Source organism: Gigantopelta aegis, chromosome 9 (assembly GCF_016097555.1).
Source record: "Gigantopelta aegis isolate Gae_Host chromosome 9, Gae_host_genome, whole genome shotgun sequence".
Lineage (NCBI taxonomy): Eukaryota > Metazoa > Mollusca > Gastropoda > Neomphalida > Peltospiridae > Gigantopelta > Gigantopelta aegis.
In genome coordinates this window covers 70,330,177-70,351,646 of record NC_054707.1, presented here as the reverse complement: position 1 = coordinate 70,351,646, position 21,470 = coordinate 70,330,177, and the positions used below count along the sequence as shown (strand labels likewise).

At 42.6% G+C, this 21,470-nt stretch overlaps 3 protein-coding genes across 3 annotated transcripts in view; all 3 read right to left on the bottom strand.

The window, feature by feature from the left end:
- LOC121381729 (pneumococcal serine-rich repeat protein-like) overlaps positions 1 to 5,722 on the bottom strand; it is an 83,101-nt gene extending 77,379 nt beyond the window's left edge. Inside the window, exons 1-2 of the mRNA XM_041511076.1 lie at positions 5,563 to 5,722; positions 1,744 to 2,907 (exon numbers count right to left, since the gene is read on the bottom strand). Of these exons, the coding sequence (XP_041367010.1) occupies positions 1,744 to 2,907; positions 5,563 to 5,722 (1,324 nt within the window). The remainder of the gene's footprint in view (positions 1 to 1,743; positions 2,908 to 5,562) is intronic.
- A 676-nt stretch (positions 5,723 to 6,398) lies between these two features.
- Positions 6,399 to 16,741, bottom strand: LOC121381728 (mucin-17-like). The gene is made up of 3 exons (XM_041511074.1): positions 12,136 to 16,741; positions 7,026 to 11,382; positions 6,399 to 6,441 (listed from the first exon to the last, which is right to left on the bottom strand). Exons 1-3 carry the CDS (start codon positions 16,739 to 16,741, stop codon positions 6,399 to 6,401), a joined length of 9,006 nt encoding a protein of 3,001 aa, XP_041367008.1.
- Positions 16,742 to 17,040: 299 nt separating this feature from the next.
- LOC121381727 (platelet binding protein GspB-like) overlaps positions 17,041 to 21,470 on the bottom strand; it is a 4,861-nt gene continuing 431 nt past the window's right edge. Inside the window, exons 1-2 of the mRNA XM_041511073.1 lie at positions 17,711 to 21,470; positions 17,041 to 17,076 (exon numbers count right to left, since the gene is read on the bottom strand). The exon at positions 17,711 to 21,470 is cut by the window's right edge and continues 431 nt beyond it. Coding sequence (XP_041367007.1) covers positions 17,041 to 17,076; positions 17,711 to 21,470 — 3,796 coding nt within the window. The remainder of the gene's footprint in view (positions 17,077 to 17,710) is intronic.

Genomic DNA, 21,470 nt, shown 5'->3' with positions numbered 1-21,470 from the left:
TGTTTAATGGTGTGTGATATATATGTTTTAACCTAGGTGAATCGGAAGTGCTTTTGTTACCTTTTCTATGACAAGATCACTGGTATTTAACAACGTATAATGTGGTTGAAGGTGCATTGCTATACTTGCATGTTTAATATTTCGCTATTTCACATCTATATGTGATAAATAAATATGCCTAAATCTAACCTATATACAAAATCTCATAACCTAATCGAATATATTGAAATTGTAACGTTTTATCGCTAAGTGTAACAGTGTCTTTTTAGGAATTCTTGGTAGAAATCGAAAGAAAACAGAACAATCTGCGAAACATAAACGTTTTTCGATGGACCGTGAAAAAATGTACGCAACAACTGTTACGTCACAGTATTAACCTGTCAATAATTTATAAATGAAAAACAAAACAAAAGCCAAATCTGCAGTAAATAGAAGTATTTGTTTGAAAATATATACTGGCATGCTATTTAAAGTATGGACGTTATATTTCAAAACAAATGTTAATCGGTATCTTGGCACAATATACAAATAATTATACGACTTTGATACAGTTAAAAATAAACCCCCCAAAACTCCAAAAATATCCATGTTAGTGTTACGGTTAATTACGGTTTAAAAATAATTTTAAATTGTATTTAGAAGATCAACCAGACGTTCCTCATTTTTATATTCACGTATCTCACCTCCAAAGAAGAAGGTAAATCATATTTGTACTGTGAGCTAGGTGCACTTGTAAATATAAATAAAACACAAAATCATCTCAATAATTACTCACCTGGGGTTCTTGTTTTGAAACACTTTTAGTGTGTTAAGGAGGACGATCGCGCGCGGACGCAACAAATCGATTCAGGATACCAATCGATTTAATATATCAATCGATTACACACTTAGTATGCATCAAAGTGTGTTTTGTTTAACGACACCACTAGAGCACATTGATTTATTAAACATCGGCTATTGGATGTCAAACATTTGGTTATTTTGACATATAGTCTTAAAGAGGAAACCCACTACATTGTTCCATTAGTAGCATAGGGATCTTTTATATGCACCATCCCATAGACAGGATAGCACATACCACGGCCTTTTATATACCAGTCTTGCTGCACTGGATGCAAGGAGAAATAACCCAATGAGCCCACTGACGGGGATCGATCCTAGACCGACCGCGCAACATGCGAGCGCTTTACCACTACGCTATGTCCTGACCCTAGTATGCATCAATGTTATTCGCAAGCGTCCGCGAACACACGACCTCCCGGATTCGCTACTTGTGTATAATCTAACTAGAGAAACTATCGTGATATCGTGATATCAAACAAAAACACTCACACTCCTTAAAGAAAGCAGATATGTTGCCATATAAGCTAAAGTCCATAAACAACTAATAATAATAATATAAATAAATAATAGTGACACGGAAAATATGCAAGGCCGTAGGAAGCAGTATAGACCAATATTTGGGCAAAAAACATACCGCATAGCGTTGTTAATACTGCTCGATGTATGACATCACCAAATACTATCATCAAAACATAAATGTCTGCTTCAAAATGCGCCGAAATGCAGCAAAACGCATCTATATATTAAAAAATATATGGATAGGGGGCATTATATCACATCCCCCGAGCGTACTGGTATCATAACAGGCCTTACAAAATAAATTCGGGCTTCCTACGGGCCTAAACTATGCTGTGGTGAAACAACAGGTTTTCTTTGGAGTTTTATTTTTATGTGTTTTACCAGAAGCTGTTTGGAAAGACTCAGAGGGTAGAGATGCATGAACGCTGCTCATTCCTTGCTCAAATGATACTGACACTGACTCTTTCACGGTAGATATTGATAAATACCCACTGCTGAAGCCTGAAACCAATGGAGATGACACAGCATGTTCAAAAGGATGTGTAGACATGTAAATACTGCTCAGCTTGGACTGGAGTGAAGCTGGCGATGAATGCACCTCTAAGAGTGAAGATACATAGACAGTACTCATCAAGGGTTCATCAGACAAGGAGTGTAACTTTTCCATTGATGATGTGGCCGCATAGACGCTATTCATCACTGGTTCAGCTGAACTTAACACTGATCGGTCCACCGATGAAGACGAGGCATATGGACTGCTTATCGTTGAATCAATTAATGGTGTCTTTCCCACTGATGTTAAAGATACATAAGCACTACTCATCATTGGTCCAAGTGACACTGATCTTGAAACCGAATGTTCCAGCAGTGGCGAAGAGGAATATCCACCCGTTGTCCCTAGTTCAATAACACTCGGTACTGATTGTTCCACTGGCACCGGCGAGGAATACATACTACTCTTCATAGGCACAAATGAGTCTGATACTGACTGCTTCATTGATAGTGTTGACACATAACTACCCATCGTCATTGGTATAAATGAATCTGACTCTGACTGTTTCATTGATGGTGATGAGGCATAGCTATCAACCGGCATTGGTACAAATGAATCTGATACTGACAGTTTCATTGATGGTGATGAGACATAGCTATCACTTGTCATTGGTACAAATGATTCTGATGCAGACTGTTTCATTGATGGTGATGAGGCATATATACCGCTTGTTACTGACTCAAAGGACCCCGACATTGATATTAATAGTGATGATGCATAGCTACCACTTATCATTGGTATAAATGGGCTTGACAGTAACTGATCTAGTGATGGTGATGAGGCAAAATCACTACTCGTTAGTGTACCAGGTGACTCTGAAAGTGACTGTTCCTGCGATAGTGATGAGGCTTGGCCACTACTTTTCATTGGTTCACCTGACCCTGATAACGACTGTTCCATTGATAGAGATGAGGCATAGCCACTGCTCATGACTGACTCAACTGACATTGAATGTTCCAGCAATGGCGAGGAGGAATATTCACTACTTATCCCTAGGTGAATCAAACTCAGTACTGATTGTTCAATTGATAGTGAAGAGGCATACATACTACTTATCATAGGCGTAATTGAGCCTGACTCTGACTGTTCCATTGACGGTGATGATGCATACCTACCACTAGTCATTGGTACAAAGGATCTTGACACTGACTGATCCAATGATAGTGATGAGGCAGAACCACAACTCGTTATTGTACCATTTAACTCTGAACCTGACTGTTCCATTAACAGTGAAGAGGCATACATACTACTCATCACTGGTACAAATGTGTCTGACATTGACAGTTTCATTGATGGTGATGAGGCATAGGTACCACTCGTCATTGGTACAAATGAATCTGATACTAACAGTTTCGTTGATGGTGATGAGGCATAGCTATCAACTGACATTGGTACAAATGAGTTTGATACCGATAGTTTCATTGAGGGTGATGAGGAATAACTACCACTTGTCATTGATATAAATGAGTCTGATACTGACTGCTTCATTGATAGTGTTGAAACATAGCTATCAATCGTCATTGGTATAAATGGATCTGATACTGACAGTTTCAATGATGGTGATGAGGCATAACTATCAACTGGCATTGGTACAAATGAATCTGATACTGACAATTCAATTGATGGTGATGAGGCATAGCTATCAACCGGCATTGGTACAAATGAATATGATACTGACAGCTCAATTGATGGTGATGAGGCATAGCTATCAGCTGGCATTGGTACAAATGAATTTGATACTGGCAGTTCAATTGATGGTGACGAGGCATAGCTACCACTTGTCATTGGCACAAACGAATCTGATACTGACAGTTTCATTGATTGTGATGAGATATAGCTATCAACCGGCATTGGTATAAATGAGTCTGACATTGACTGTTTCAATGACAGTGATGAGGCATAGCTATCAATCGTCCTTGGTACAAATGAATCTGATGCAGACTGTTTCATTGATGGTGATGAGGCATAGGTAACACTCGTTACTGGGACAAAGGACCCCGACATTGACATTAATAGTGATGTGGCATAGCTAGCACTTATCATTGGAATAAATGATCTTGACAGTGACTGATCCAGTGATGTTGATGAGGCAGGGCTACTACTCATTGTTGTACTACTACTAATCACTGACTCAACGGACACTGAATGCTCCAGTAATGGTGAAGAGGAATATTCACTAGTTGTGCCTAGTTCAATCAAACTCAGTACTGATTGTTCCATTGATAGTGAAGAGGCATACATACTACTCATCATTGGGGCAAATGGGTCAGACACTGACTGTTTCATAGATAGTGGTGAGGCATAACTACCACTCGTCATTGCTGCAAATGAGCCTGATACCAGCTGTTCCACTGATGGTGATGATGCATAGCCACTAGCCGTCATTGGTACAAACGAACCTGATACAAATGGATTCGTTGATGGTGATGAGACAAAGCTATCACTCGTCATTGGTACAAATGAGTCTGATACTGATTGTTTCGTTGATGATGATGAAGCATATCTATCACTAGTCACTGGTACAAATGAATTTGATACTGACTGTTTCATTGATGGCGATGAGGTATAACTATCAATCGCCATTGTTAGAAATGAGCCTGACACTGACTGGTCCAATGATGCCGATGAGGCAGAAGCACTACTCGCTATTGTACCATCAACATATAAAACCGACTGTTCCAGCGATGGCGTTAAGGCATAGCCACTACTCTGCAGCGATTTACTTGACCCTGATAATGACTGCTCCATTGATGGCGATGAGGAAAAGGTACTGCTCTTCATTGGTTCACCTGATCCTGTTAATGACTGCGCCATTGATAGTGACGAGGCATAATATATACTACTCATTATGGGTATGAATGGCCCCGACATTGACTGTTCCATTAATTGTGATGAGGCATAGCTAACACTCGTCAGTTGCATAAATGAGCCTGTCAATGTTTCATCCAATGATAGCGATGAGACAGAAGCACTACTGGTTATTATACCAGCTATTTCTGATACTGAACGTTTCGTCGAAAATGTCGAGGCATAACCACTGCTCTTCAGTGGTCCACTTGTTCCTAACAATGACTGTCCCATTGATATAGATGAGGCATGGATACTACTGATCATTTCTACAAATGACCCAACCACCGAAAATGACTCTTTCATTGATATTGATGACGTGTAGATACTGCTCATTATTGGTACAATGGACCCCGACATTGATATTATAAGTGATGAGGCATAGCTACCACTTACTATTGGTATAAATGAGCTTGACAGTGACTGATCCACAGATTGTGATGAGACAATCCTACCACTCGTTATTATACCATCTGACATTGAAATAGACTGTTCCATTGTCAGTGATGAGGCATAGCCACTACTCGTTATTATATTATCTGACACTGAAACAGACTGTTCCATTGTTTGTGAGGAGGCATATCTACTAGTTGTCATTATATTATCTGACACTGAAACAGACTGTTCCAGTGTTAGCGATGAGGAATAGCCACTACTCGTTATTATATTATCTGACACTGAAACAAACTGTTCCATTGTTTGTGATGAGGCATTGGCACTACTCGTTATTATGTTATCTGACACTGAAACAGACTGTTTCATTGTTAGTGTTGAGGCATAGTCACTGCTCGTTACTGTACCATCTGACACTGAAAGTGACTGTTCCATTGTCAGTGATGAGGCATAGCCACTACTCATAATTTGTTCAGCTGACACTAACACTGGCTGTTCCACTGATGGTAATGAGGACAACGTACTACTCTTCATTGGTTCACCTGATCCTGTTAATGACTGCGCCATTGACAGTGACGAGACATATATACCACTCATTGTGGGTATAAATGACCCTGACATTGACTGTTCCATTAAATGTGATGAAACATACCTTACACTCGTTATTTGTATAAATGAGCCTGACAGTGACTGATGCAATGATGGTGACAAGGCAGAACCACTACTGGTTGTTATAACAGCTATTTCTGAAACTGACTGTTCCATCAATATTGATAAGGCATAACAACTGCTCTTCAATGGTTCACTTTTCCCTGAGAATGACTGTTCCATTGCGATTGATGAGGCGTATATACTACTGATACTTTCTACAAGGGACCCAACCACTGAAAATGATTGTTTCATTGATATCGATGAGGTGTAGATACTACTCATTATTGGTACAATGGACCCCGATATTGATATTATAAGTGATGAGCCATAGCTACCACTTATCATTGGTATAAATGGGCTTGACAGTGACTGATCCAGTGATGGTGATGAGGCAAACTCACTACTCGTTAGTGTATCAGGTGACTCTGAAAGTGACTGTTCCAGCGATAGTGATGAGGCATGGCCACTACTTTTCGTTAGTTCACCTGACCCTGATAACGACTGTTCCATTGATAGAGGTGAGGCATAGCCACTGCTCATAACTGACTCAACTGACACTGAATGTTCCAGCAATGGCGAGGAAGAATATCTACTACTTATTCCAAGGTGAACCAAACTCAGTACTGATTGTTCCACTGATAGTGAAGAGGCATAAATACTACTTATCATAGGCGTAATTGAGCCTGACTCTGACTGTTCCATTGACAGTGATGAGACATATCTATCACTAATCATTGGTACAAAGGATCTTGACACTGACAGATCCAATGATAGTGATGAGGCAGAACCACTACTCGTTATTGTACCATCTAACTCTGAACCTGACTGTTCCTTTGATTGTGTTGAGGCATAGCTGCCACTGCTCATGACTGACTCAACCGACACTGAATGTTCCAGCAATGGTGAAGAGGAATACCCACTAGTTATGCCTGGTTCAATCAAACTCAGTACTGACTGTTCCATTGACAGTGAAGAGGCATACATACTACTCATCACTGGTACAAATAAGTCTGACACTGACAGTTTCATTGATAATGATGAGGCATAGGTACCACTCGTCATTGGCACAAATGAATCTGATACTAACAATTCCATTGATGGTGATGAGGCATAGCTATCAACTGACATTGGTACAAATGAGTTTGATACTGATAGTTTCATTGAAGGTGATGAGGAATAGCTACCACTAGGCATTGGTATAAATGAGCCAGACACTGACTTATCCAATGATGGTGATGAGGCGGAGCCACTACTCGATATTGTACCATCTGACACTGACACTGACTGTTTCATTGATAGTGAAGATGCATAGTCACTAATCGTCAATGCTTCACTTGACCCAGATAATGTTTGTTCTATTGATAATGACGAGGTATACGCACTACTCTTCAATTGTTCACTCGACCCAGATGACTGTTCCATTGATAGTGAAGAGGCATAGTCACTACTCTTCAATTGTTCACTTGACCTAGATGAGTGTTCCATTGATAGTGGAGAGGCATAGCCACTACTCTTCAATTGTTCACTTGACCTAGATGACTGTTCCATTGATAGTGAAGAGGCATAGTCACTACTCTTCAATTGTTCACTTGACCTAGATGACTGTTCCATTGATAGTGAAGAGGCATAGTCACTACTATTCAATTGTTCACTTGACCTAGATGACTGTTCCATTGATAGTGACGAGGCATAGCCACTACTCTTCAGTTGTTCACTTGACCCAGATAATGCATGTTCCATTGATAGTGACGAGGCATAGACACTACCCTTCAGTGATTCACTTGGCCCTGATGCCTGTGTCATTGATAGTGACGAGGCAAAGGCATTACTATGCAATGCTTCACTTGACTCGGACAACAAATGTCCCATTAATAGTGAAGAGGTATAGCCACTACTCGTCAATGATTCACTTGGCCCTGATAATGTATAGTCCATGGACGAGGAATAGCCACTACTCTTCAGTGGTTCACTTGACCCAGATGACTGTTCCATTGATAGTGAAGAGGCATAGCCACTGTTCTTCAGTGGTTCACTTGATCCAGATGATTGTTCCATTGATAGTGAAGAGGCAAAGCCACTGCTCGTCAATAGTTCACTTGATCCTGATAATGATGGCACCATTGATAGTGGCGAGGCATAGGCACTACTCTTCAGTGGTTCACTTGACCTAGACGACTGTTCCATTGACAGTGATGAGACATAATCACCACTCTTCAATTGTTCACTTGATCCAGATAATGACTGTTCCATTGATACTGATGAGACGTATTCACTACTCTTTAATGGCTTACTTGACTCAGATGTATGATCCAATGATGGTGATGAGGCAGAATCACTACTCGTTACTGTACCAACTGAAACTGAAAATGACTGTTCCATTAATTGTGATGAGGGATAGATTACACTCGTCAGTTGCATAAATGAGCCTGTCAATGTTTGATCCAATGATAGCGATGAGGCAGAATCACCACTGGTTATTATACCAGCTATTTCTGTAACTGACTGTTCCATCGATAGTGTTGAGGCATAGCCACTGCTCTTCAATGATCCACCTGTACCGGACATTAACATTAATAGTAATGAAGCATAGCTATCACTCGTGATTGGTATAAACGAGCCTGACACTGACTGATCTAATGATGGTGATGAGACAGAATCACTACTCGTTATTGTACCTTCTGACACTGAAACTAACTGTTTCATTGATAGTGAAGAGGCATGGTCACTGGTCTCCAATGGTTCACTTGACCCAGATAAGGACTGTTCCATTGATTTTGACGAGATATAATCACTACTCTTCAGTGATTCACTTGACCCAGATAACGATTGTTCCATTGATATTGATGAGGCATATGCATTACTCATCAATTGTTCACTTGACCCAGATAAGGACGGTTCCATTGATACTGACAAGGTATATTCACTGCTCTTCAGTAGTTCACTTGACCCAGATGACTGATCCAATAATGGTGATGACGCAGAACCACTATTTGTTATTGTACCAACTGAAACGGAAACTGACTGTTCCACTGTTAGTGATGATGCATAGCCACTACTCTTCAGTGATTCACTTGACCCTGATAATGACTGCGCCGTTGATAGTAAAGAGGCATAGCCACTAGTCGTCAATGCTTCACTTGATCCAGATAATGTTTGTTCCATTGACAGTGACAAAGCATAGCCACTACTCTTAAGTTGTTCACTTGACCCAGATAACTGCGCCATTGATAGTGACGAGTCATATGCATTACTATTCAATGCTTCACTTGACTCAGACAACGCATGTTCCACTAATAGTGACGAGGTATAGCCACTACTCTTCGGTAGTTCACTTGACCCAAAAAACTGTTCCATTGATAGAGAAGAGGCATAGCCACTACTCTTCAGTGCATCACTTGACCCAGATAATGTCTGTTCCATTGTCAGTGACGAGGCATAACCACTACTTTTCAGTTGTTCACTTGACCCAGATAACTGTTCCGTTGATAGTGACGAGTCATATGCATTACTATTCAATGCTTCACTTGACTCAGACAATGCATGTTCCACTAATAGTGACGAGGTATAGCCACTACTCTTCAGTAGTTCACTTGACCCAGAAGACTGTTCCATTGATACAGAAGAGACATAGCCGCTACTCTTCGATGATTCTATAGACCCAGATAATGACTGTTCCATTGATATTGATGTGGCATAGTCACTACTCGTCAATGGTTCATTTGACCCAGATGGCTGGTCCATTGATAGTGAAGAGAGATAGTCACTACTCTTCAGTGATTCACTTGGCCCTGGTGACTGATGCAATGATAATGATAAGGCAGAATCACTACTCGTTATTGTACCATCTGAAACTGAAATTGACTGTTGCACAGTTGGTGAAAATGCATAGCGACTACTCTTCACTGGTTCACTTGACCCAGATAAAGACTGTTCCATTGATAGTGACGAGGCATAGCCACTACTCTTCAGTGGTTCACTTGACCCAAAAGACTGTTCTATTGATAGAGAAGAGGCATAGCCACTACTCTTCAATTGTTCACTTGACCCAGATAATGTATGTTCAATTGACAGTGACGAGGCATAGCCACTACTTTTCAGTGGTTCACTTGACACAGATGACTGTTCCATTGATAGTGAAGAGGCATAGCCAATGCTCGTCAATAGTTCACTTGATCCTGATAATGAGTGCACCATTGATAGTGTCGAGGCATAGGAACTACTCTTCAATGGTTCACTTGACCCAGAATACTGTCCCATTGATTCAGAAGAGACATAGCCACCACTCGTTGATGATTCAATTGACCCAGATAATGACTGTTCCATTGATATTGATATGACATAGTCACTACTCTTCAATGGTCTACTTGACCCAGACTGTTGTTCCATTGATAGTGAAGAGAGACAGTCACTACTCTTCAATGATTCATTTGGCCCGGATGACTGCGCCATTGATAGTGACGAGGCATAGGCATTACTACTCAATGCTTCACTTGACTCAGACAACACATGTTCCACTGATAGTGACGAGGCATAGCCACTACTCTTCAGTGGCTCACTTGACCCAAACGTCTGTTCCATTGATAGTGAAGAGAGATTGACACTACTCTTCAGTGGTTCACTTGACCCAAACGACTGTTCCAATGATAGTGAAGAGAGATAGCCACTACTCTTCAGTGATTCACTTGACCCAAACGACTGTTTCATTGACAGTGAAGAGAGATAGACACTACTTTTCAGTGGTTCACTTGACCCAGATGACTGTTCCATCGACAGTGACGAGGCATAGTCACTACTCTTCAGTGATTCGCTTGGCCCTGATGACTGATCCAATGATAGTGATAAGGCAGAATCACTACTCGTTATTGTACCATCTGACATTGAAACTGACTGTTGCACAGTTGGTGAAAATGCATAGCCACTACTCTTCAGTGGTTCACTTGACCCAGATGACTGATCCATTGATAGTGAAGAGAGATAACCACTACTCTTCAGTGATTCATTTGGCCCTGATGACTGCGCCATTGATAGTGACGAGGCATAGGCATTACTACTCAATGTTTCACTTGACTCAGACAACGCATGTTCCACTGATAGTGACGAGGCATAGCCACTACTCTTCAGTGGTTCACTTGACCCAAACGACTGTTCCATTGATAGTGAAGAGAGATATACACTACTCTTCAGTGGCTCACTTGACCCAAATGACTGTTCCATTGATAGTGAAGAGAGATAGACACTACTCTTCAGTGATCCACTTGACCCAAACGACTGTTCCATTGATAGTGACGAGGCATAGCCACTACTCAGTGATTCATTTGGCCCTGATGACTGATCGAATGATAGTGATGAGGCAGAACCACTGCTCGTTATTGTACTATCTGACATTGATACTGACTGTTGCACAGTTGGTGAAAATGCATAGCGACTACTCTTCAATGCTTCACTTGACCCAGATAAAGACTGTCCCATTGATAGTGACGAGGCATAGCCACTACTCTTCAAGGGTTTACTTGACCCAGATGACTGTTCCATTAATAGAGATGAGATATTGATAATACTTACGGGTGACAATGTCTCTGATGGTAATAAAGCATACATACTACTCATCACTATTGCAACAGATCCCGACAATGACTGTTGTTCCATTGATAGCGATGAGGAATGTACACTGCCAAAGAGTGGTTCTACTGACAACGACATTGAGAGTCCCACCGATGGTGACGAGTCATATACACTAGTCACTAATTCTTCAACTAACCCTGACACCGACACTGATGATTGTACTAATGGTGGTGAGGCATAACCACTACTTATCTCTGTTTCAAAGGACCAGGAGTGCTTCGTTGATAATGGTGAGAAATATAAACTACTTATGACTGGTTCAGGTGACAGTACTGGTACGTAATAGTTCACTGATAGTGAGGATTCATATACGTTAGTCAAGACTGACTCACCTGGAAATGGCACAGACAATTCCACTGAGGGGGTGAGATACACACTACTCGTGAGTGGTTCGACTGACAATGAATGTTCCACTGATGGTGAAGAGGCATATTTACTACTCGTGGCTGGTCCAACTGAAAATGAATTTCCCACTGATGGAGATGAGGCATAGACACTACCCATGGTTGGTGCAACTGAAAATGAAGGTTCAACTAATGGTGATAAGGCATGGCTACTACTGATGACTGGTCCAATGGATACCAACATCGATACTGAATGTTGAACTGACGGTAATGAGATATATTCACTAGTCATCACTGATTCAACTAACAGTGATTGTCCCATTGATGGTGAGAAGATATAGCCAATACTCGACATCAGCTCACCTGACGCTAACGACCATTTTATTGATGATGAGTAGGAGGAGGAGGCGGAGGCGGAGGAGGCATAAACACTACTCTTGGTTGATTCAACTGACATTAACACCGATGGTGATGAGGTGTACATGCTGCTCATCAATGGTCCAACAGACCCAGAAAATGATATTGATGACAAATGGACACTACCCGTTAGTGGTTCAGCTGGCACCGAGACTGACAGTTCAGCCAATGGTGCTGATGTATAGCCACTACGTGTTACTGTCTCAAACGGCCCTAACAATGACCTATCTGTTGACAGTGATGAGACAGAGATACTGGACATATCCGGCTCAACCGTGACAGACACAAGTTGTTCCAGTGACTGTGATACGGTATACTCAACATTTAGCAATGATTGCCCTGACTCTAACAATGACTGTTCCACTGATAGCGATAGCGCATGCATACTAGTCACGATTGGCTCATCTGACATAGAGAAGGATCTTTCCATTGATAGTGTCGAGGCATAACCACTGCTCAATATTTCTTCAGCTGACAGTGACATTGACTGTTTCACTGATTGTGAGGACGCATATACACTACTGATCATTGGTGCAATGGACACAGACACTGACTGTTCAAGTGATGGTGAAGAGGCATATTCACTACTCGTGGATGGTTCAACTGACAACGAATGTTCCACTGATGGTGAGGAGGCATAGACACTACTGATTATTGGTTCAATAGACACTGACTCTTCCATTGATGGTGAAGAGGCATAACCGCTACTCAAGACTAACTCACCTGACATCGACTGTTCCAATGATGGTGATGAGGCATATACACTACTGGTCATTGGTTCCATGGACACTGACACTGACTGTTCAACTGATGGTGAAGAGGCATATGCACTACTGATCACTGATTCAACAGACACTAACACTGACTGTTCAGCTGATGGCAAAGAGGCATATGCACTACTCATGGATGGTTCAATTGCCATCGAATGGTCCACTGATGATAGTGATGAGGCATAACCACTACTCATGACTGACTCAACTGACACTGAATGTTCTATTGATAGCGAGGAGGCATAAACACTACTGACCATTGGACTAATGGACACAGACATCGACTGTTCAACCGATGGCAAAGAGTTATATCCACTACTCATGGATGGTTCAACTGACAATGAATGTTCCACTGATGGTGAGGAGGCATACATACTAGACAAAATTGGCTCACCTGAGACGGACAAGGACTGTTCCATTGAAGTTGTTGAGGCATAACCGCTACTCATCATTTGTTCAGCTGACACTGACATCAACTGTTCCACTGATGGTAAGGAGGAATATACACTGCTGATCACTGGTGCAATGGACACCAACACTGACTGTTCAACTGATGGCAAAGAGGCATATGCACTACTCATGGATGGTTCAACTGTTATCGAATGGTCCACTGATGGTGAGGAGGCATAGACACTACTGATCACTGATTCAATAGACACTGATTGTTCTATTGATGGTGATGAGGCATAACCACTACTAATGACTGACTCAACTGACACTGAATGTTCCACTGATGGCGAGGAGGCATAAACACTACTGACCATTGGACTAATTGACACGGACATCGACTGTTCAATTGATGGCAAAGAGACATACATGCTAGATACACTTGGTTCACCTGAGATGGACATGGAATGTTCCATTAAAGTTGTTGAGGCATAACTGCTAATCATCATTTGTTCAGCTGACACTGACATCGACTGTTCCACTGATGGTAAGGAGGAATAGACACTACTGATCATTTGTGCAATGGACACTGACACTGACTGTTCAACTGATGGCAAAGAGGTATATGCACTACTCATGGATGGTTCAACTGTTATCGAATGGTCCACTGATGGTGAGGAGGCATCTACACTGCTCATCATTGATTCAATAGACACTGACACCGACTGTTCTATTGATGGTGATGAGGCATATGCACTACTCATAGATGGTTCAACTGTTATCAAATGGTCCACTGATGGTGAGGAGGCATAGCCACTACTGATCACTGATTCAATAGACACTGATTGTTCTATTGATGGTGATGAGGCATAACCACTACTCATGACTGACTCAACTGACACTGAATATTCCACTGATGTCAAGGAGCCATAAGCACTACTGACCACTGGACTAATGGACACAGACATCGACTGTTCAACCGATGGCAAAGAGGCATATCCACTACTCATGGATGATTCATCTATTATCGAATGGTCCACTGATGGTAAGGAGGCATAGACACTACTGATCACTGATTCAATAGACACTGATTGTTCTATTGATGGTGATGAGGCATAACCACTACTAATGACTGACTCAACTGACACTGAATGTTCCACTGATGGCGAGGAGGCATAAACACTACTGACCATTGGACTAATCGACACGGACATCGACTGTTCAATTGATGGCAAAGAGACATACATGCTAGATACACTTGGTTCACCTGAGATGGACATGGAATGTTCCATTAAAGTTGTTGAGGCATAACTGCTACTCATCATTTGTTCAGCTGACACTGACATCGACTGTTCCACTGATGGTAAGGAGGAATAGACACTACTGATCATTTGTGCAATGGACACTGACACTGACTGTTCAACTGATGGCAAAGAGGCATATGCACTACTCATGGATGGTTCAACTGTTATCGAATGGTCCACTGATGGTGAGGAGGCATCTACACTGCTCATCATTGATTCAATAGACACTGACACCGACTGTTCTATTGATGGTGATGAGGCATATGCACTACTCATAGATGGTTCAACTGTTATCAAATGGTCCACTGATGGTGAGGAGGCATAGCCACTACTGATCACTGATTCAATAGACACTGATTGTTCTGTTGATGGTGATGAGGCATAACCACTACTCATGACTGACTCAACTGACACTGAATGTTCCACTGATGTCAAGGAGCCATAAGCACTACTGACCACTGGACTAATGGACACAGACATCGACTGTTCAACCGATGGCAAAGAGGCATATCCACTACTCATGGATGATTCAACTATTATCGAATGGTCCACTGATGGTAAGGAGGCATAGACACTACTGATCACTGATTCAATAGACACTGATTGTTCTATTGATGGTGATGAGGCATAACCACTACTCATGACTGACTCAACTGACACTGAATGTTCCACTGATGTCAAGGAGCCATAAGCACTACTGACCATTGGACTAATCGACACGGACATCGACTGTTCAATTGATGGCAAAGAGACATACATGCTAGATACACTTGGTTCACCTGAGATGGACATGGAATGTTCCATTAAAGTTGTTGAGGCATAACTGCTAATCATCATTTGTTCAGCTGACACTGACATCGACTGTTCCACTGATGGTAAGGAGGAATAGACACTACTGATCATTTGTGCAATGGACACTGACACTGGCTGTTCAACTGATGGCAAAGAGGCATATGCACTACTCATGGATGGTTCAACTGTTATCGAATGGTCCACTGATGGTGAGGAGGCATATACACTGCTGATCATTGATTCAATAGACACTGACACCGACTGTTTTATTGATGGTGAGGAGGCATAACCGCTACTCATCATTTGTTCAATAGACACTGAATGTTCTATTGATAGCGAGGAGGCATAAACACTACTGACCATTAGACTAATGGACACAGACATCGACTGTTCAACCGACGGCAAAGAGGCATATCCACTACTCATGGATGGTTCAACTGACAATGAATGTTCCACTGATGGCGAGGAGGCATACATGCTAGATACGATTGGTTCACCTGAGATGGACACGGACTGTTGCATTAAAGGTATTGAGGTATAGCCGCTACTCATCATTTGTTCAGCTGACACTGACATCGACTGTTCCACTAATGGCGAGGAGGCATACACATTACTGATCATTGGTTCAACAGACACTGACACTGATTGTTCAACTGATGCCAAAGAGGCATAACCACTACTCATGACTGACTCAACTGACACTGAATGTTCCACTGATGGCGAGGAGGCATAAACACTACTGACCATTGGACCAATGGACACGGACATCGAATGTTCAATTGATTGTAAAGAGGCATATTCACTACTCATGGATGTTTCAACTGACACTGAATGTTCCATTAATGGCGAGGAGGCATACACACTATTGATCACTGGTTCAACAGACACTGACTGTTCTGTTGATAGTGATGAGGCATAATCACTACTCATGACTGCCTCACCTGACACTGAATGTCCCATTGATGGCGAGGAGGCATATACACTACTGATCATTGGTTCAATGGATACTGACACTGACTGATCAATCGATGTTGACAAGGCATATGCACTACTCATGAATGGTTCAACTGACATCGAATGTCCCACAGATGGTGAGGAGGCATAGACACTGCTGACCATTGGTTCATCTGAGACTGACGACTGTTCCATTGATAATGATGATGCATAAATACTAGTAATGAGTGACTCAAATGACTCAAACACTGTCGGAGATGAAGCATAAATGCTACTCATCACTGACCCAGTAGACACTGGCACCAAATGTTCCACAGATTGTGATGAGACATAGACACTAGACATATCTACCTGACTCGAGACTGGTACAGTTTGTTCTAACGATAGTGATGTGGTATACCCAACACTTACAACTGATTGCTCTGACCCTAACAATGATTGTTCCACTGATAATGATGCGACATACATACTAGTCATGACTGGCTCACATGACACTGACTGCGACTGTTCCATGGCTGGTGTTGAGACATACTCACTACCACTACTCAGCATTTGTTCAGCTGACGAGGCATATTCGCTACTCATGGATGGTACAACTGACAATGAATATTCCACTGAAGGTGAAGAGGCATAGACACTGCTGATCATTGGTTGAATGGACACGGACACTGGCTGTTCAACTGATGGTGAATAGACATATTCACTACTCACGGATGGTTCAACTGACAATGAATGCTCCACTGATGGCGATGAGTCATAGATACTACTCACGACTGGTTCAGTTGACACTGACTGTTCCATTGATTGGACCGAAGCATAGCTACTACTCAGTGGTTCAATTGACATCGAAATTGACTGTTCCATTGATAGTGTTGACACATAGACACTACTCATGACTTGTTCGACAGACACTGACGGTTCTGTTGATACTGTTGACGCATATAGACTACTCATGACTTGTTCAACAGACACTGACGGTGACACTGATGGTTCTGTTGATACTGTTTGCGCATAGACACTACTCATGACTTGTTCAACAGACACTGACGGTGACACTAATGGTTCTGAATATACTGTTGACGCATAGACACTACTCATGACTTGTTCAACAGACACCGACGGTGACACTGATGGTTCTGAATATACTGTTGACGCATAGACACTACTCATGACTTGTTCGACAGACACTGACGGTGACACTGATGGTTCTGAATATACTGTTGACGCATAGACACTACTCATAACTTGTTCAACAGACACCGACGGTGATACTGGTGGTTCCACTGATACTGTTGAGGTATAGACAGAACTCACGACTGGTTCAACAGACACTGACGCTGACATGGATGGTTCCACTGATATTGATGACGCATAGACACTACTGACGGCTGGTTCCACTGACACCGACGCAGATACTGATGGTTCCACTGATACTGTTGAGGCATAGTCACTACTCATGGCTTGTTCAACGGACACTGATGCTGACATAGATGGTTCCATTGATACTGTTGAGGCATAGACACTACTCATGGCTTGTTCAACAGAAACTGATGCTGACATGGATAGTTCCATTGATACTGTTGAGGCATAGACACTACTTACAGCTTGTTCAGCAGAAACTGATGCTGACATGGATGGTTCCATTGATACTGTTGAGGCATAGACACTACTCATGGCTTGTTCAACGGACACTGATGCTGACATAGATGGTTCCATTGATACTGTTGAGGCATAGACACTACTCATGGCTTGTTCAACAGAAACTGATGCTGACATGGATGGTTCCATTGATACTGTTGAGGCATAGACACTACTCATGGCTTGCTCAACAGAAACTGATGCTGACATGGATGGTTCCATTGATACTGTTGAGGCATAGACACTACTCATGGCTTGTTCAACGGACACTGATGCTGACATAGATGGTTCCATTGATACTGTTGAGGCATAGACACTACTCATGGCTTGTTCAACGGACACTGATGCTGACATAGATGGTTCCATTGATACTGTTGAGGCATAGACACTACTCATGGCTTGTTCAACAGAAACTGATGCTGACATGGATAGTTCCATTGATACTGTTGAGGCATAGACACTACTTACAGCTTGTTCAGCAGAAACTGATGCTGACATGGATGGTTCCATTGACACTGCTGAGGCATAGACACTACTCATAGCTTGCTCAACAGAAACTGATGCTGACATGGATGGTTCCATTGATACTGTTGAGGCATAGACACTACTCATGGCTTGTTCAACGGACACTGATGCTGACATAGATGGTTCCATTGATACTGTTGAGGCATAGACACTACTCATGGCTTGTTCAACGGACACTGATGCTGACATAGATGGTTCCATTGATACTGTTGAGGCATAGACACTACTCATGGCTTGTTCAACAGAAACTGATGCTGACATGGATAGTTCCATTGATACTGTTGAGGCATAGACACTACTTACAGCTTGTTCAGCAGAAACTGATGCTGACATGGATGGTTCCATTGACACTGCTGAGGCATAGACACTACTCATAGCTTGCTCAACAGAAACTGATGCTGACATGGATGGTTCCATTGATACTGTTGAGGCATAGACACTACTCATGGCTTGTTCAACGGACACTGATGCTGACATAGATGGTTGCACTGATACTGTTGAGGCATAGACACTACTCATGGCTTGTTCAACGGACACTGATGCTGACATAGATGGTTCCATTGATACTGTTGAGGCATAGACACTACTCATGGCTTGCTCAACAGAAACTGATGCTGACATGGATGGTTCCATTGATACTGTTGAGGCATAGACACTACTCATGGCTTGCTCATCAGAAACTGATGCTGACATGGATGGTTCCATTGACACTGCTGAGGCATAGACACTACTCATGGCTAGCTCAACAGAAACTGATGCTGACATGGATGGTTCCATTGATACTGTTGAGGCATAGACACTACTCATGGCTTGTTCAACGGACACTGATGCTGACATAGATGGTTGCACTAATACTGTTGAGGCATAGACACTACTCATGGCTTGTTCAACGGACACTGATGCTGACATAGATGGTTCCATTGATACTGTTGAGGCATAGACACTACTCATGGCTTGCTCAACAGAAACTGATGCTGACATGGATAGTTCCATTGATACTGTTGAGGCATAGACACTACTTACAGCTTGTTCAGCAGAAACTGATGCTGACATGGATGGTTCCATTGACACTGCTGAGGCATAGACACTACTCATGGCTTGCTCAACAGAAACTGATGCTGACATGGATGGTTCCATTGATACTGTTGAGGCATAGACACTACTCATGGCTTGTTCAACGGACACTGATGCTGACATAGATGGTTGCACTGATACTGTTGAGGCATAGACACTACTCATGACTTGTTCAACAGAAACTGATGCTGAGATAGATGGTTCCATTGATACTGTTGAGGCATAGACAGAACTCACGACTGGTTCAGCAGACACTGATACAGATACTGATGGTTCCACTGATACTGTCGAGGCATAGACACTACTCACGGCTGGTTCCACTGACACTGACGCAGATACTGATGGTTCCACTGATAGTGATGACGCATAGACACTATTCACGGCAGGTTCAGCTGACATTGATGCAGATACTGATGGTTCCATTGATAGTGATGACGCATAGACACTACTCACGGCAGGTTCAGCTGAGACTGACGCAGATACTGATGGTTCCATTGATAGTGATGACGCATAGACACTACTCACGGCAGGTTCAGCTGACACTGACGCAGATACTGATGGTTCCACTGATAGTGATGACGCATAGACACTACTCACGGCAGGTTCAGCTGAGACTGACGCAGATACTGATGGTTCCACTGATAGTGATGACGCATAGACACTACTCACGGCAGGTTCAGCTGACATTGACGCAGATACTGATGGTTCCACTGATAGTGATGACGCATAGACACTACTCACGGCAGGTTCAGCTGACACTGACGCAGATACTGATGGTTCCATTGATAGTGATGACGCATAGACACTACTCACGGCAGGTTCAACTGACACTGACGCAGATACTGATGGTTCCACTGGTAGTGATGACGCATAGACACTACTCACGGCAGGTTCAGCTGAGACTGACGCAGATACTGATGGTTCCACTGATAGTGATGACGCATAGACACTACTCACGGCAGGTTCAGCTGACATTGACGCAGATACTGATGGTTCCACTGATAGTGATGACGCATAGACACTACTCACGGCAGGTTCAGCTGAGACTGACGCAGATACTGATGGTTCCACTGATAGTGATGACGCATAGACACTACTCACGGCAGGTTCAGCTGACATTGACGCAGATACTGATGGTTCCACTGATAGTGATGACGCATAGACACTACTCACGGCAGGTTCAGCTGAGACTGACGCAGATACTGATGGTTCCACTGATAGTGATGACGCATAGACACTACTCACGGCAGGTTCAGCTGACAATGACGCAGATACTGATGGTTCCACTGATAGTGATGACGCATAGACACTACTCACGGCAGGTTCAGCTGACACTGACGCAGATACTGATGGTTCCACTGATAGTGATGACGCATAGACACTACTCACGGCAGGTTCAACTGACACTGACGCAGATACTGATGGTTCCACTGATAGTGATGACGCATAGACACTACTCACGACTGTTTCAATAGATACGGAGACCGACTGGGAGATTTCGGAAACTGGCTGGCTGTTGGTGTCTGACACGAACGCTGATGCTGATACTTCTGGGACCGTGTTCGACACTGTATTTACCAATACAAAATCCGAGATGGTCGGACTTGATATCACAACACTCTCTGTCTGAAAGACATCTGTAACCGACTGACTACTGACGTCTGCTGTCAGAATGATTGCGGCAGACGTCGAATCTACAGAAGCGATATATTCAGAAAGGGAACTCACACCTGTTGGGTATATAGTCTGAAGGCTCTCTGTTGCGGATATTCCAGGAACGGTTTCGCTATTACTGGCCGTGATGTCCAAGCTTATATCAGAATTCGACGATTCAAGG

What these genes read in the sequence shown, in the direction of transcription:
- LOC121381728 (XM_041511074.1), bottom strand. Translation starts at nt 16,741, where the DNA reads ATGTCTAGTGTCTATGTCTCATCACAATCTGTGGAACATTTGGTGCCA. An exon ending in AAAATGGTCGTTAGCGTCAG is followed by an intron (nt 11,383 to 12,135) that starts GTGAGCTGATGT and finishes TATTACCATCAG; the next exon opens with AGACATTGTCACCCGTAAGT. An exon ending in TCATCACCATCATTGGATAA is followed by an intron (nt 6,442 to 7,025) that starts GTCAGTGTCTGG and finishes CTTCACTATCAG; the next exon opens with TGGAACAATCAGTACTGAGT.